This window comes from Odontomachus brunneus, unplaced genomic scaffold, assembly GCF_010583005.1.
Source record: "Odontomachus brunneus isolate Ranch 3 - 2012 unplaced genomic scaffold, Obru_v1 Obru_scaffold_195, whole genome shotgun sequence".
NCBI lineage: Eukaryota > Metazoa > Arthropoda > Insecta > Hymenoptera > Formicidae > Odontomachus > Odontomachus brunneus.
In genome coordinates, this window is record NW_022639645.1 from 439085 (window position 1) to 452443 (window position 13359).

A 13359-nucleotide genomic window follows, 5' to 3' on the forward strand; every position below is an offset into this window, starting at 1 on the left:
AGAGAGAGAGAGAGAGAGAGAGAGAGAGAGAGAGAGAGAGAGAGGGAGGGAGAGCGAGAGAGAGCGAGAGAGAGGAGAGAGAGAGATTATGGCCAAGTGTGCTCGTGCTATCACTCCTGTTTGCCCGATCCGTAGACCGTAGTAGTTGAGTAGAGACAGTAGTTTCTTCCGACGCGATGTAATCCGGAGAGGAAATCGAGTCTCCCGCGACGTTCGCGGATAAAGAGAAGCCGAAGTGTAGTCTTCGCGAATATCACGTTTGTCACTCTCCTCTTCACACCCATTCGCTGTGCGATTTGTGTTTTACGTCAGTCTTGTTTTTGTCTTTTTCTTTCCCTTTTTCATTTTTTTTTTCTTGCATTGTCTGTCTGTCTCTGTTCTTTTCACGTTGTCAGACGATTGCGGTTGTTCGTGGTCGTTTTGTGTCCGGTGAATAGTGCTGTTAATTGTGTCGACTAAGGGCGGTATTCATAGTCGGATCTTACATTCAAGATCGTCTTGAGTTCATCTTCAGATGCTGTACGGATCGTTTCGTGGCTATGAGGCATCTGAAGATGAATTTATGACGATCTAAAATGTAAGATCCCACTGTGAATGCCGGCCTGAGACTCGAGATTGTGTTGACGAGTTCGGTGAAGTGTCCGGGTTTCTCGATGCCGCGGAAGACATGGAAGTGTAGTTCTCTACGCTGAGAGAAAAAAATATCGTTAAGATAAAAATTCGGGATGTATATGTGTGTAAATACTAATAACATATTTACTTAAGTCCTATTTAAGCAAATATTTATAAAAAAATACTTTAACTTAAATTTTCTCTTACTTTTAGAATACTTAAATTCTGTTTAAATAAATATCGAACAGAAAATTCACTTAAATTTTATTTCAGTAAATATTCCTAAAATTATTTTTCACTTAAATAGAATAAACACTTACTGTTCTTCATGATAAGCTACGCGGCTTGAAGAAAATAAATATTTTTTTTACTACAAAAAAGTTTGTTGGTGTAAAAATATGATAAAAAATATTGATACAAGTAAATATATTACTGTGGCGCTTATTAAATTAATCTTTTTAACTTCTTATATTTTTCTCTCAGAGTAGAGTTTATTTCTATCAATTTTTCTTTCTCAGTGCAGCATATCGGGACTTAAAAAAGTCGACCGAAATCGTTAATTTTCCAGTTTCACCGTCTTATATTCGTACTAGCGATCGCGGTTCGAGTTGGCTCGTAATTTATCGCGAATGTGCGTTCTCGTCGACGCGTTTTACTCTATATTTATCATTTCCATCCGTCACATTTTTCTCTCGTCCCCCATTTCGCCGGGTCAAACTGTATCGCTGAGAGAAACGTATGTCCCATGGCCATTCACCCTCGAGTGCTAATCGAACTATTACCTGTAAATACCACGAGAGCACGATGTATAAATAATTGAATATTACTACACAGCTACTGCTGAACATCACGCGCCTTGTTTTTTTCTCTTTTTTTTTTGATATCCGCGTGGTCGAGAGCGCCGCTGCGTATGGCATAACAGAGCATCTGTGGCTTCCAATCGCTTCCTCTTTAAGGATTATCCGCCGCTTCTGTAAAATTCGCTTTACAGCTTGCGTCACGATCAGATCGTTGCTCGCGCGACTTTTCTCGGGGAGATTCGCGTCGCGCCAGCAGAATTTTCCGTGTAAGAAGCCGCGAGTCGCGTCAATTGTTCACCAATCCGAGGGATGATGATGATTCTTTCCGCCGATCGCGACGTGTCAAGAGAAAGAGAACGGGAACGAAGAGAAAAGAAATATCGTATGTGGCCTCTGTATGGTGCAGGGTCTGTTATAAGGGGTGGAGCACCTCCGTTTCCTCACGCGGTAGCAGTGTTACCTCCGCTTCCCGCCAATCAGAATCACAACCACAACCACCACCACCATCACCACCACCACCACCATCACCACAACCAACAACATTATCACGATCATCATCATCACCACCACCAACCCCCGACTCCTCAAGGTGAGTCCGCGACTGTCTTTCTGCCTGTTTGATCCATCTTGCATCATCGGTCTGCATTGAATCTCTCGCACGCCGCTTCTTGAGGGAAAGAATTCCCGGCTCGTGACTGAACACCGCGCTGCTTTAAGGATTGCGAGCGCAGTGTGATGATGATGGTGCATGCATGCCAGATTTGTGCGCGCGCGTGATGTAACGTAAACAGAGAATTGGAGTGTTGCGAGTGTGTGGTTGTGGTAGACAATAGATATTAACACTGGCCATCACTTTCGCAGCATCTTTACACAGCTTGAGCCGCTTGTTATTTGTCGGACACTGGGGATGTGTGCTTCTCCCGGTAGTGTTTTCAGCTATTTTTCAGAACTCCGACTCTAGGTCGACACGTTTGTTAGTGTTCGTGTCGTTGTTAATTAACATGTCGACTGCCATGAGGGTCGTCGCTGACCAGCCGCGTCTTACTCTAACTTATGTTATTTATATGGGATATAACTTTATTGCATATGACAGATTTACACAGAAAAGAAAGAATATTCTTATTTCAGAAATATCTTGAATTTTCACATGTAAGTATTAAAATGAGATTATATACAGTGTGTCCCACCACTATCGCATTATCTGTTAAGGGCGGATTCCTAAGATAATTTGAAGAAAAAAATCCTAATGCAAAAATGTCGAGGCTATAGTACTTTTCAAATTATAAACGATTAAAGTTGACCAATTATTTTGGTTAAAGTACGCGCGCTCAGGTACGATACAACACACAGTGGTATAGGTACATGCACATGTCGCCCTTTTTCCAGATATTATCTTATGAGTTCCTACTTCACAGATAAAAAATCGATACTATCGACATATGCGTATTGTACGTATTAATTTGATTTAATTTATCATAATAGTTTACAAGAAATATTGATCGATTTATCGATATGTAGCAACCTTCTTCGCCATAAGCGAGAATTTGCATAAGATATGAAATTAGTTGTAAATCTCATAAAGAAACATCAAATGTGTGACAGCTTATTGATTCTCATAAATGTATTATGTGATATTTTATTCATATTTTGACGAAATTATTATTATTTGCGATATGTTTATTTAAATGATAGAAAAGGCAGATTATTATTACATACGTTGTTCTATGTGTGGAACTTCCGTGTCAATATTTGGAAAAGAGGCGACATGTGCATGTCTTGTATCACTCTGTGTTGTATCGTATCTGAGCGCGCGTACTTTAGCCAGTATAATTGGTCAACTTTAATCGTTTATAATTTGAAAAGTATTATAACCTCGATATTTTTACATTAAGATTTTTTCTTCAAATTATTTTAGCAATCCGCCCTTAAAAGATAATGGTAGTGGCGGGACCTGTATATATTATTTAAATGAGAGAGAAAGAGAGAAGATAAGTTACTTGCATCAGTACATTTTATATGATTTAACAAAAAGAAAAATACATTCTTACTATTCAAAAATAATTTTTACGAATGAAAAACACAAAATATTGAATTGAAAGTATGTTTTTAAAAAGAAGATATTAAAATAATCATATTATATAATATTATAGTATGCAAATAAAATTATAATCTTGTTGAAATTCAAGACTTTAAAATTTTTCTAATGAAATTATGTTGCTGTTTATATATAAAAATGATTGTTAATTTAATTATATTTGTTTTAAATATTGTACTAATTTTCTTCTGTGTAATATTAGGAAATTCATCAAACATTTATGAGTTAAAACAGTTACCAAACATTTATGAGATTTATTCATATCAGTTTTTATTTTAGTTATGTGATATATAAACATTAATTTCCGTGTGCTATTTAGTTGAGGCATTTATTATATTATTGATTAAAAATATTTTTAGATTTGTCTATAGATTAATTATAAATATTAATTTCATATAAGGATGAGCACAATATGCATGGCCGAAATATTCTAATATTAAAAGAATTTGTGATATAAATAACTAAAATTGATTGCTTTTATAAAATAATTTTATTTTATAAAATATTTGTAAAATAATTTATATCTGCGTGTCTACACAGTAAAATAATATGCTATTTTTTTATTTAAATAATGGTTATCTTCAGCAAAGAATATTTTCTTGATAATAGTCTTGAAATATGCTTATTAAAAAATTTGAGAGAAGTTCATTATCATTATACACACACACAACTAAAGAAAAATGTTTTATTCTCTTTATAAAAATATTATAAAGTTTTAGTGAAATAAAACTCAATTTGATTCTATATGGTATATATATAAACCGAATTTTTTTTAACAAATTATAAAATACTGATGTAGGCTTCCTTAAATATTCAATTACTAAGATAAATTTAAGGCGAGAAAGTACTAAAACGCCGATGGAAAAGCGGATAACAGCAATAGTAGAGGGTCTTTTATAAAATTAATAAATATAATTTAACTTTTATCTCTATTATTGCTGTTATCCGCTTTTCCATCAGCGTTTTGGTTCTCATTTGTCTCAAATTTTTTTTTAGTAACCAAATTTTTCTTTTAACTTTATATTTTTGATTAAAATGTTGAAACTTATTAGGATTCAAAATATATTTTGATGCTTGCGATAAACTTGTGATAAATTCGCCGATGTATTGAGAAATACTTCTGCGAATGAAATTATACGAAATGCTTGAGACAAGCATTTACTTGAATGTAGTATATATTTTTCTGTGTGTATAGTATAATATATGCAAATTAGACCTACAATTCGGCTCTTCCTTTTTCTTATTTTATCTGTTTATAAGCTTTTAAATATTTTATTTTGAAATACTTAATTGCTTAGGGGGACACTCATAATATACAGTCAATAGAGTCCATCAAACGAGTCAGTGAATACTTGCATCATGAAATGCATTTATTTATCATATCTTCGATTGCTTAAATTTCAGTTGAGCATTGACCAACATGGCAGTCTAACAGGCGTGTTAACAGGTGAGACCAGCGAACGAGTGGGTGCTAGCGACAACGACGACGTTAGTATTTGCCCGTTCGCTTCTCTCCTCAACGTCCTGACCTAGAAGCAACACGCTGCATCGAGCTCGCTGCATTTTTTGCGTGCGTGTGCGTGCGTGTCCTGCGTTATTAACGGATATAACTGGCGTTCCTTTTCAGGGTACTAACCGCGCAAAATACGGTATATTATGTCCTGCACTTCTTTGCTCTCTTAGGCGAGGTTCTTGCGGCGAGTACAGCCGGCCGAATGCCTTGCGGTTTTCTCTTTAGAACTCGTCTGCCTGTCGCGGATCTCGGCGGGTTGTTAAACGAGCGCGGTTGACTTTGCTTTGTTTAACTTAGCTCATCGGGGATTGTTGCTTGTCATTGTAACTTTTCTTTTTTACGTTGGCTTCGTGAGGAAAACGAAAAGAGGTTTCACTAAGGAAAGTTTCGGTCGGTTACGACATGTGAGAACGATCATAAACGTCGCATTACAATGTTTTGGAAAAACTACAATTGAAATATTTCGCGAAGTATATTTCAGATATCTTGCAAGTAGGATATATCTTAGCATCTTGTCTAAAATGGAATTCGCGATGTCTACCTTAACCTAGCAAAGACCGTAATTGTTTCACGTACTTTTTTCTATTAAATAATCAGTTTCGTTTATTTCTCATATATCCCAGATTGCAATTATATTTTTTCAAGGTTCAGATATACAATTGAAAATTTAGATGACATACAAGTGAATAAAGGAAACAAGATATTCTCTTATACGTTTCTAGAAATTTGACACTGTACAGAGAAAAATACCATTCTACTGCATTTGCACTTATCCTATCCCCTTTAGTTTTTTTTTATATAAAAAAAGCATGATAATATATTCATTTTTCTGTGGGCCTTAATTTGCCCATCAAAAGATGTCAAGATTAGAAAAAACGTTCCCTTATAACCTAGCAATAACTCAAACAAAAGATTTCGTTGAGTAGATTCAAATGATCTATCAATACATATTTACACACACACACACACACACACACACACAAATAATTAATTTATGACGTCTTCTATCTTATAAATTATAAACTACAGACGATAAAAAAAAGGTGTGATAAAAAATGACCGGAATTCTGTCATCGAGCGCGTAAAACTTCACCGATGTAGTTTAAGATTTTACAGATAGATAGCGCATTCTTCTCCAGTACGCTGTAGAAATTTCGTTATGATCGGTCCAGTAGTTCCGAAGTTATTGTACTGGAAACGAGTGTGTGTTTGTACCGTTCTGCGATTCGTCACGCGTTTTTAAAATGAAGATGTTGCAAGAGCAGCGTGAACTCATAGTCTCATCCCCATAAACTTCCTTAAGGAGTCTGAATGTCTCCGCGCACGTTTTTCCCAACTTATAGCAAAATTTCACGCAAACACGCTGCTCTTACAACACCTTCATTTTAAAAACGCGTGACGAATCGCAGAATGGTTTAAACACACTCGTTTTCAGTACAATAACTTCGGAACTACTGGATCGATCATAACAAAATTTCTACAACGTACTGTAAAGTCACTAGATATATGAAGTACCGCAATTCGTGGTTACAACGTTAGAATAAAAATGGCGTCGGAAGTGTACGTAGCGCAAACGTTACCTACACATTAAGTGCAATTCTATGAAGTAGCTGTTGAAATAGCTGTTTATTATGTGTTACAAATGTTAAATGTTATACAAATAAGAAAAGTGATAAACGTTATTTATTGTTTTTTTCTACTTTACGCAATATATTCATACAAATATAGACGTTTTGAATCAACCGCGTGTGGCTAGAATAAACATGGCGAATAATTGCGGTATCTAGTGACTTTAGCGTACTGGAGAAGGATGCGCTATCTATCTGTAAAATCTTAAACTACATCCCTGAAGTTTTACGCGCTCGACGACAGAATTCCGGTCTTTTTTTTATCACACCTTGTATTACAAATCTACTCGATGAGATCTTTGAGCTATTGCTCAATATAGGTTATAAAGGAAGGATTATGAGTTTGTGATAGATTCGCGGATATATAAATTTACGAAATACTTGAAACACAAATAATGCTTATTCGAATACAGTACGTATTTTTCTGTGTGTAGAAATTAAATCACCCGAGAGATATAAACACATGACTTATACGAACTTAAATAAAATTACATGACAATGAAATTACATAACTAATATTATAACTGAAAACTATGTGTTTGATTGGCTATACAATTGAAGATATATAACGGATGTTTATTTAATTTTCACGTGAAGAAAACAAGCGTGCCATAAATGGGACGCCGGTCGCTGATGGGGTTAATCGCGAAACGCTCGTTTACCAGATCGCCGCATTCGCAATGGCAACGAATCGCTTTTGTTGGTGGTTGATGATGATGAGGAGATGTTGATGAGCGAATGAGGAATTGAGGGCGGCGCGGAGGGGGACTGTGAGGAAGAGAAAGAGAGAGAGAAAGAGAGATGGAGTGAGTCGAGGGTTTTCAGGTTCCGCGGGATTAGCAGGAGTAAACATGGGCCTAGGGATGCCAGCCCCGCTGCCGCCGCCCGGAGCGGGCACCACGACGATAATGACGACGATGAGCGCAATGGCGGCGGGCAACATCTCGTCGATCACAACGATGCGACCCGGCATGAGTAGCGGGCCGCAGTGCCGTCAACCACCGGCGTACAAAGTTGCGCAACAGATGGCGAGATTGCACAGACTCGGTCGTGCTAACAGCCACGAGGGGGTCACTTATCGCACCGATCACGAAGATGGTACTACATGTAACCAAATCGCTACCGTTCACACAGCTCACACACCACTATCACCACCACCACTACCATCACAACCACAACCACAACCACAACCACAACCACCTCACGTTCACACACCGCTGTTCGGTTTACGCTCGTTGAGGCTTACGCTCCCGTTGTTAACGTTCACGCACGGCGAAGAGTGTTGATTCTTCTTTACAGCTCTCATCACCATTACCATCCTCCGTTCTCAGTACACGAGAGTACCGGTCTCTTCCGCGGTCTGTAATGCCTCGGGCGAGCATGAGCGTTGCAGCGCTTTCCCGCTGATCGGAAGATTTTCTTTTCTTTTCCACGTTTGTTTATTACCGAAACACTTTTCACCGTGCGTATAGTCGAAAGTAGCTATACCGATTTTACGCCCCAGATCTTGGTGGATGTCACTGGGACCGATCATTTTGGGAAACTGCAGTCTTTTCTTTTGATACACACGGAAGATGAATTCTGTTACTGAGAGGAAAAATATCTAAGAAATGAACAAAATGTATCCAGTGAATACTAATAACTTATTTACTTACACTAATATAAAATATTTTTCAAACAAAAAAATATACGTTTCCTTAAAACCTCAACTTTTCATAAAAGCGATTGTTCCATTCAAATAAAAGGTAATTTAAGTGAGTATATTATTATTATAAACACTGAATAAATACTTTTTTATTTTTCGGATATTTTTTCTCTCAGTGTTAATCAATAGATTTAATCATCATCGCCGCAATTGGAATAAATCTTTGTGATTTAGTAGCAATATTATTGACACTAGTACATTACTTTAATAACTTCAGTATTAGCATCAATAATATTGTTGTTAAATCCAAAGGATTTACTGCAGCGTTGGGCATTTATCGATTATAATTCTTTTTGACTAAAATAATCGGCAAATAATCAAAATTAATCAATCGTCACGTATAAAGTCGAATAACTTAATCACGATTAGTGAAATTATTTATTACTTATCAAACTTAATTTATTAATTAATCAAAGCTTTTAATCAATTTTTATAATTAACAAATCAAATTAATAATCATAGCTTGATAATTAATTTTGATAATTACCAAACCAACTTATTTATTAATTACCAGCATTAATTATCGAGCTTTGATTTGATTGAATATTCTAATTAGTAATTAATTTCATCAATTAATTAAATTATTCGTGACGTTACGTATATGACGACTGATTTATTCTGGTTGTTAATTTGTTGATTATTTTAGTGAAAGGATTATTTTAGTGAAAGGATTATTTTAGTGAAAGGAAATTTGAATTGATTAATACCCAACATTGGTTTACTAATTAAGGCGGAGTTGATTGATTATACTGATTCGGCAGCATCTTTTCTTTTACACAGTGTCGGTTAATTTAGCAACTTAGTTTAGCTATTTTTCTCTCGAGGTGATTTTTTCCCACCTTGGGGAAGATAGAGCAATAGAAACAATCGAGGTGATATCGCGAGTCTTCACGGCATAATCTCGAACACGACTTTGCACACAATTGTAAACACAGCGACAATATTACGATAATATTACCGATTGATCTCGGGAAGAAGTTGATTATTGCATACACGCGCGCTGTAAATACGCGCTAGTCACGTGTAAATTAACGAAGCGCCTGTGTACGACGTATGAAGAGCTTGGGTATTGAATCTCTGTGATTATCGTGTGTGTTTAATGGCGCACTCATTTAGCATAGCCGCGCAAATGTCCGCGATGCATCACGACATTCCAGCCGCATCAAGTGCATCGAGTCAATATTTATGTTACTAGTCATCGCATCCACACATTCGCTTGCTCGTCATCGCTGTCGAAATTTGCATTGACACCGTTGTACGATGTTGTATGTCGGATTATGCAGTTTGTTCCCATAATTATTTATCATTTAGCGTGATAACGAGGCATGAATTCTTGCTTGCTTGCATTACTTGTCGCACGTGATCATCCTCTACCGTCCATTTTTGTTGTTCGTATCGGGATTGTTCCCCGAGAGAAAGAGTGAGAGAGAGAGAGAGAGAAAGAGAGAGAGAAAGAGAAGGAAAGAGAAGGAAAGAGAGAGGAGAGACTTCTAGAGCCGACTCGTTTTGAAGAGTAATTAGACTTTTTTTTCTTTTTTCTTAAATTCCGGAGGAACGTACGCCGGTGGGTTTCTCTTTTATTAGACAGATTGCATTAAACGAGAAGACTCTAACCCACAAGATTGTAGGACAATAAGTATGAACTGTATATAAGCCGCTTTCTCTAGCATCCAGCGCATGGAATCTTTTTTTCTTTTTTTATTATATTACCATAGCTTCTGATTTTCCCGTTATTCTTTTTGCCGTACGATCCTCTACTTAGAGATACTTCGTTTCTTTTTTACTATACTGAGAAAAGGATTGGTTGAATTGACGCGGCAATGAACGAATAACCAAATGCGTTTCTGTCGAGAGAAGCAGCGTTTCTGATTCTTAGGTCCGAATTTGGGGCTCTTAGAAGAAAAAAGAAGATATGATTTCATCTTTAGTGGAATCTTCTTATACACAGTCTTAAGAAAATTCTAAAACCAAAAGGGAAATATTCGAGATACGATATTCTCAAAGTTAAAGGAATTTCTTTTATCTGCTGTACAAGTTTTGTTCTATAATAAAAACTTCTTCTAATAATAGTAATAGAGCATTCTGCTTCAAATAAATGCGTTAATTTTTAAGTGGAAAAAAGTAAGTTAGAATAACATCCAGTAGATTTCTTATTAATAATTTATTTCATTAAAAGAGGAATACTCTTCCAGTGAGAGTTTTCGCTTAAGATATAGGATTATAGGTAACACCTTGCAACTAAAGTTTTTTTTTTTTAGAATATTCTCCTTTTTTGCTTCAAGAAGAATCCTTTTGGAAGTATATACAGAATATACAGGATCAGTCACCTAATGTTAGCTTCTAAAATATTTCTGTTATTTCTTTTTATATCAGAAGAAAATGTGTAAGAAGAATAAATTGTGTAATTGGAAAAGGATTGACTGACTTCAATATTTATTCCTTCCAACAACAATCATTTGTTCTTTACACATTTTTCTCTAATATTAGAAATAACAGAGGTATTTTAGAATCAAAGTTAGATAACTCATGTATAAGGGGACCACTGAGAACGAGATCATGTTTTTAGATAAAGAGCCAGAGATTTTGCTTCCTCCGACCAAAGCGCGTCTGGCTAGTTCGTTAATGATGCCGCGTTAATGATCATCAATACCGAGCAATCAGTTTTCTCCGTGTTCGCTCCGTCGCCGAATGAAACTCGAGGAATGCACGCGTTGCGAATTAGTCCAGCCGAATTCTGAAGCCCCACGCGCTTAGATCGCGCTCGCGCCCTGCTACGTGCCACTCACTAAAACGCCATTCTGAAATGTTGCAGATGACGAAGACGCCCAAGTGTCGGCGGTCTAAGCGGTCCACACACACACCCCAGACACACAGTCTCACGCCGAATCTCTCTCTCGGTTTTACCCGTTTAGTTAATTCCGTCGGGAGCGTTCCCTTCGCACGATCGAGAGACAGAAGGCGACGAAGGGGGTCGTTTACCCCTTCCCGGCGGTGCGCCACGCTACGTCACGCGCCGAGACGCGAACACAGGGTGGAGGACAAGGGCGACACGCGCGAATTTTCTCCTCCAACTGCGAGTGCTTGCGCGTCCACAACGGCGGTAGCATTCCCGAAACCCCCTCAACGGGGTGTGCATGTCTAATGACCGCCACACACGTCGACCATTACCACCACTATCGTCCTCATCCTCATCCTCACTCTCATCCTCATCCTCATCCTCATCCTCATCATCACCACGGCCACCACTCTGTGTCCTTTTGCTCTCCGTGAGCCGCGCGGGCCAATTTTTCGCGTGGGTGAAACCCACTTTCTCTTCAACGTCGTCAGGGAGAGACGTTTGTTTATTTTTTTTTTAATTCTCATTTACACAGAGAGCGCTTGTCTTCCAATGGTCCCCTCCCCCCTCCTTCCCCATTCATACACCTACCCCCGCGACGAACACACGACGACGGCACCGTCGAGAATCTCAAGCGTCGAGGAGGAAGTATTTGTACAACGTGTGTACCGTTCAACCGGCACTGGATGGAAAGCGACGAGCGACCGGCGGCGAATCCGGTCGGTTCCCGAGGACGAGGGAAAAATATGGTAGGAGGGTACTACGTTCTTTTCTCTCTTTTTCTTTTTTTTTTTTTTTCTTTTTTTCTTATCAGACTGAGGGAACACTTTTCGGATATAATAAGCGCGTTCCCCGCGCGCGGAGCTCCCGCGGGACAATGAGAAGAAGCGAGATCGAATAGAAGTCGAAGGAAGGCGTTAAGAGATAAGGAGAGCGATCGTAATATTCTCTATAAATGTGTAATAAAACCGAGTCCAAAGATGTTATATACATATATACATACATATACATATATACATATATACATACATACATATATATATGTATATATGTATATATATTATACACTGCGTGTCCGCGCTAGAGAAAGTACGAACGACGACGTGTGCTCTGTAATATATAATTAGTAGGCCAACACACTTTAGCGTGTGTGTCCCGTAGTAGTGCGTAAGTTGGTGTAAATAGCGTAGTGTTACATAGCGTTTAGTGAACAGCAGCAGCAGCAGCGATGGCGACGGCGATGGCAGGAAGAACGACGAGAAAAAGAAAGAGAGAGAGAGAGAAAGAGAGAGAGAGAGAGAGAGAGAGAGAGAGAGAGAGAGAGAGAGAGAGATCCTGGATATATTGAATATTATATAATAGATATTGCTCGTCTCAGATTTATATTATATATTTCAGATTTACAATTTCCTATATTACAAAGGTAAGATCATGTGAGCTGTAAAAGATTTGAATAGTTCGATTATTGGGAAATAATCTGGCGACACCAGGTAGCTGGGTCTAATCCGCAACAGGACGCTGGCGAAAAAAGAGTAACAAACAGCTATAAGAAACGTGTTTACAGGCAATAGACGGCTCTTGTTTGTGAGATTTGCAAGATACTGAGATTGTTGTTGTTATAGAAAGTGCGAAAAACAAAGATATCGAAGCTGTGCTCTTACAATTATATATTCTTTACTTTTTTTGTTAATGATATCACAAAATATATGCTGTTAAGTGAATGAATTTATTTGAATAATTACCGCAATACGTATAGAATGTCTAGACTCTCCTCCGCAATTTTTATGAGAATATAGAGCGGATTGAGATAAACATTAAAGTCCTATACCATTTTGTGATATTTGCAACAATAATCGAGATATTAATTAAAGAAAGTTGAGTTAATTAAAAAAGAATGATCGCGCACGCGATATGGTAGATAAGCTATGGTAATAGCGATGTGTGATGTGTGCTTGTACATCAAATTAAACAAAAACTTTTCATCATTTTGCAAATAACCAGCTTTTTAGTTATCAAATTTTTAATCAGTAGATTTTTAATCAGTTTTTTTTAGTTATTAATGAAAGAAAATAATTGTGTGCAATAATGCACAAATTTTCTTTAATCTAAAAATCTATGTGGTCATTTGCAAAATGGTAGAGGACTTTTTTACCCAATTTTACCTAATGTA

The 13359-nt window shown here is 37.3% G+C and overlaps 2 protein-coding genes across 23 annotated transcripts in view; one reads left to right on the forward strand and one right to left on the reverse strand.

Moving 5' to 3' along the window:
- The window catches only part of LOC116851868 (rap guanine nucleotide exchange factor 2-like), a 214429-nt gene extending 201905 nt beyond the window's left edge, over positions 1-12524 (forward strand). For 6 of the 20 annotated variants that reach the window (XM_032831714.1, XM_032831710.1, XM_032831709.1 and 3 more), the window contains 3 exons: positions 1819-2001; positions 7474-7746; positions 11166-12523. In XM_032831714.1, coding sequence (XP_032687605.1) covers positions 1819-2001; positions 7474-7746; positions 11166-11197 — 488 coding nt within the window. In that variant the 3' untranslated portion in view covers positions 11198-12523. Of the gene's footprint in view, positions 1-1818; positions 2002-7473; positions 7747-11165 lie in introns of all 20 variants that reach the window. The other 14 variants (XM_032831706.1, XM_032831712.1, XM_032831713.1 and 11 more) reach the window with 5 other exon arrangements.
- The window catches only part of LOC116851870, a 195198-nt gene that overhangs the window by 144945 nt on the left and 36894 nt on the right, over positions 1-13359 (reverse strand). The window lies entirely within an intron of this gene.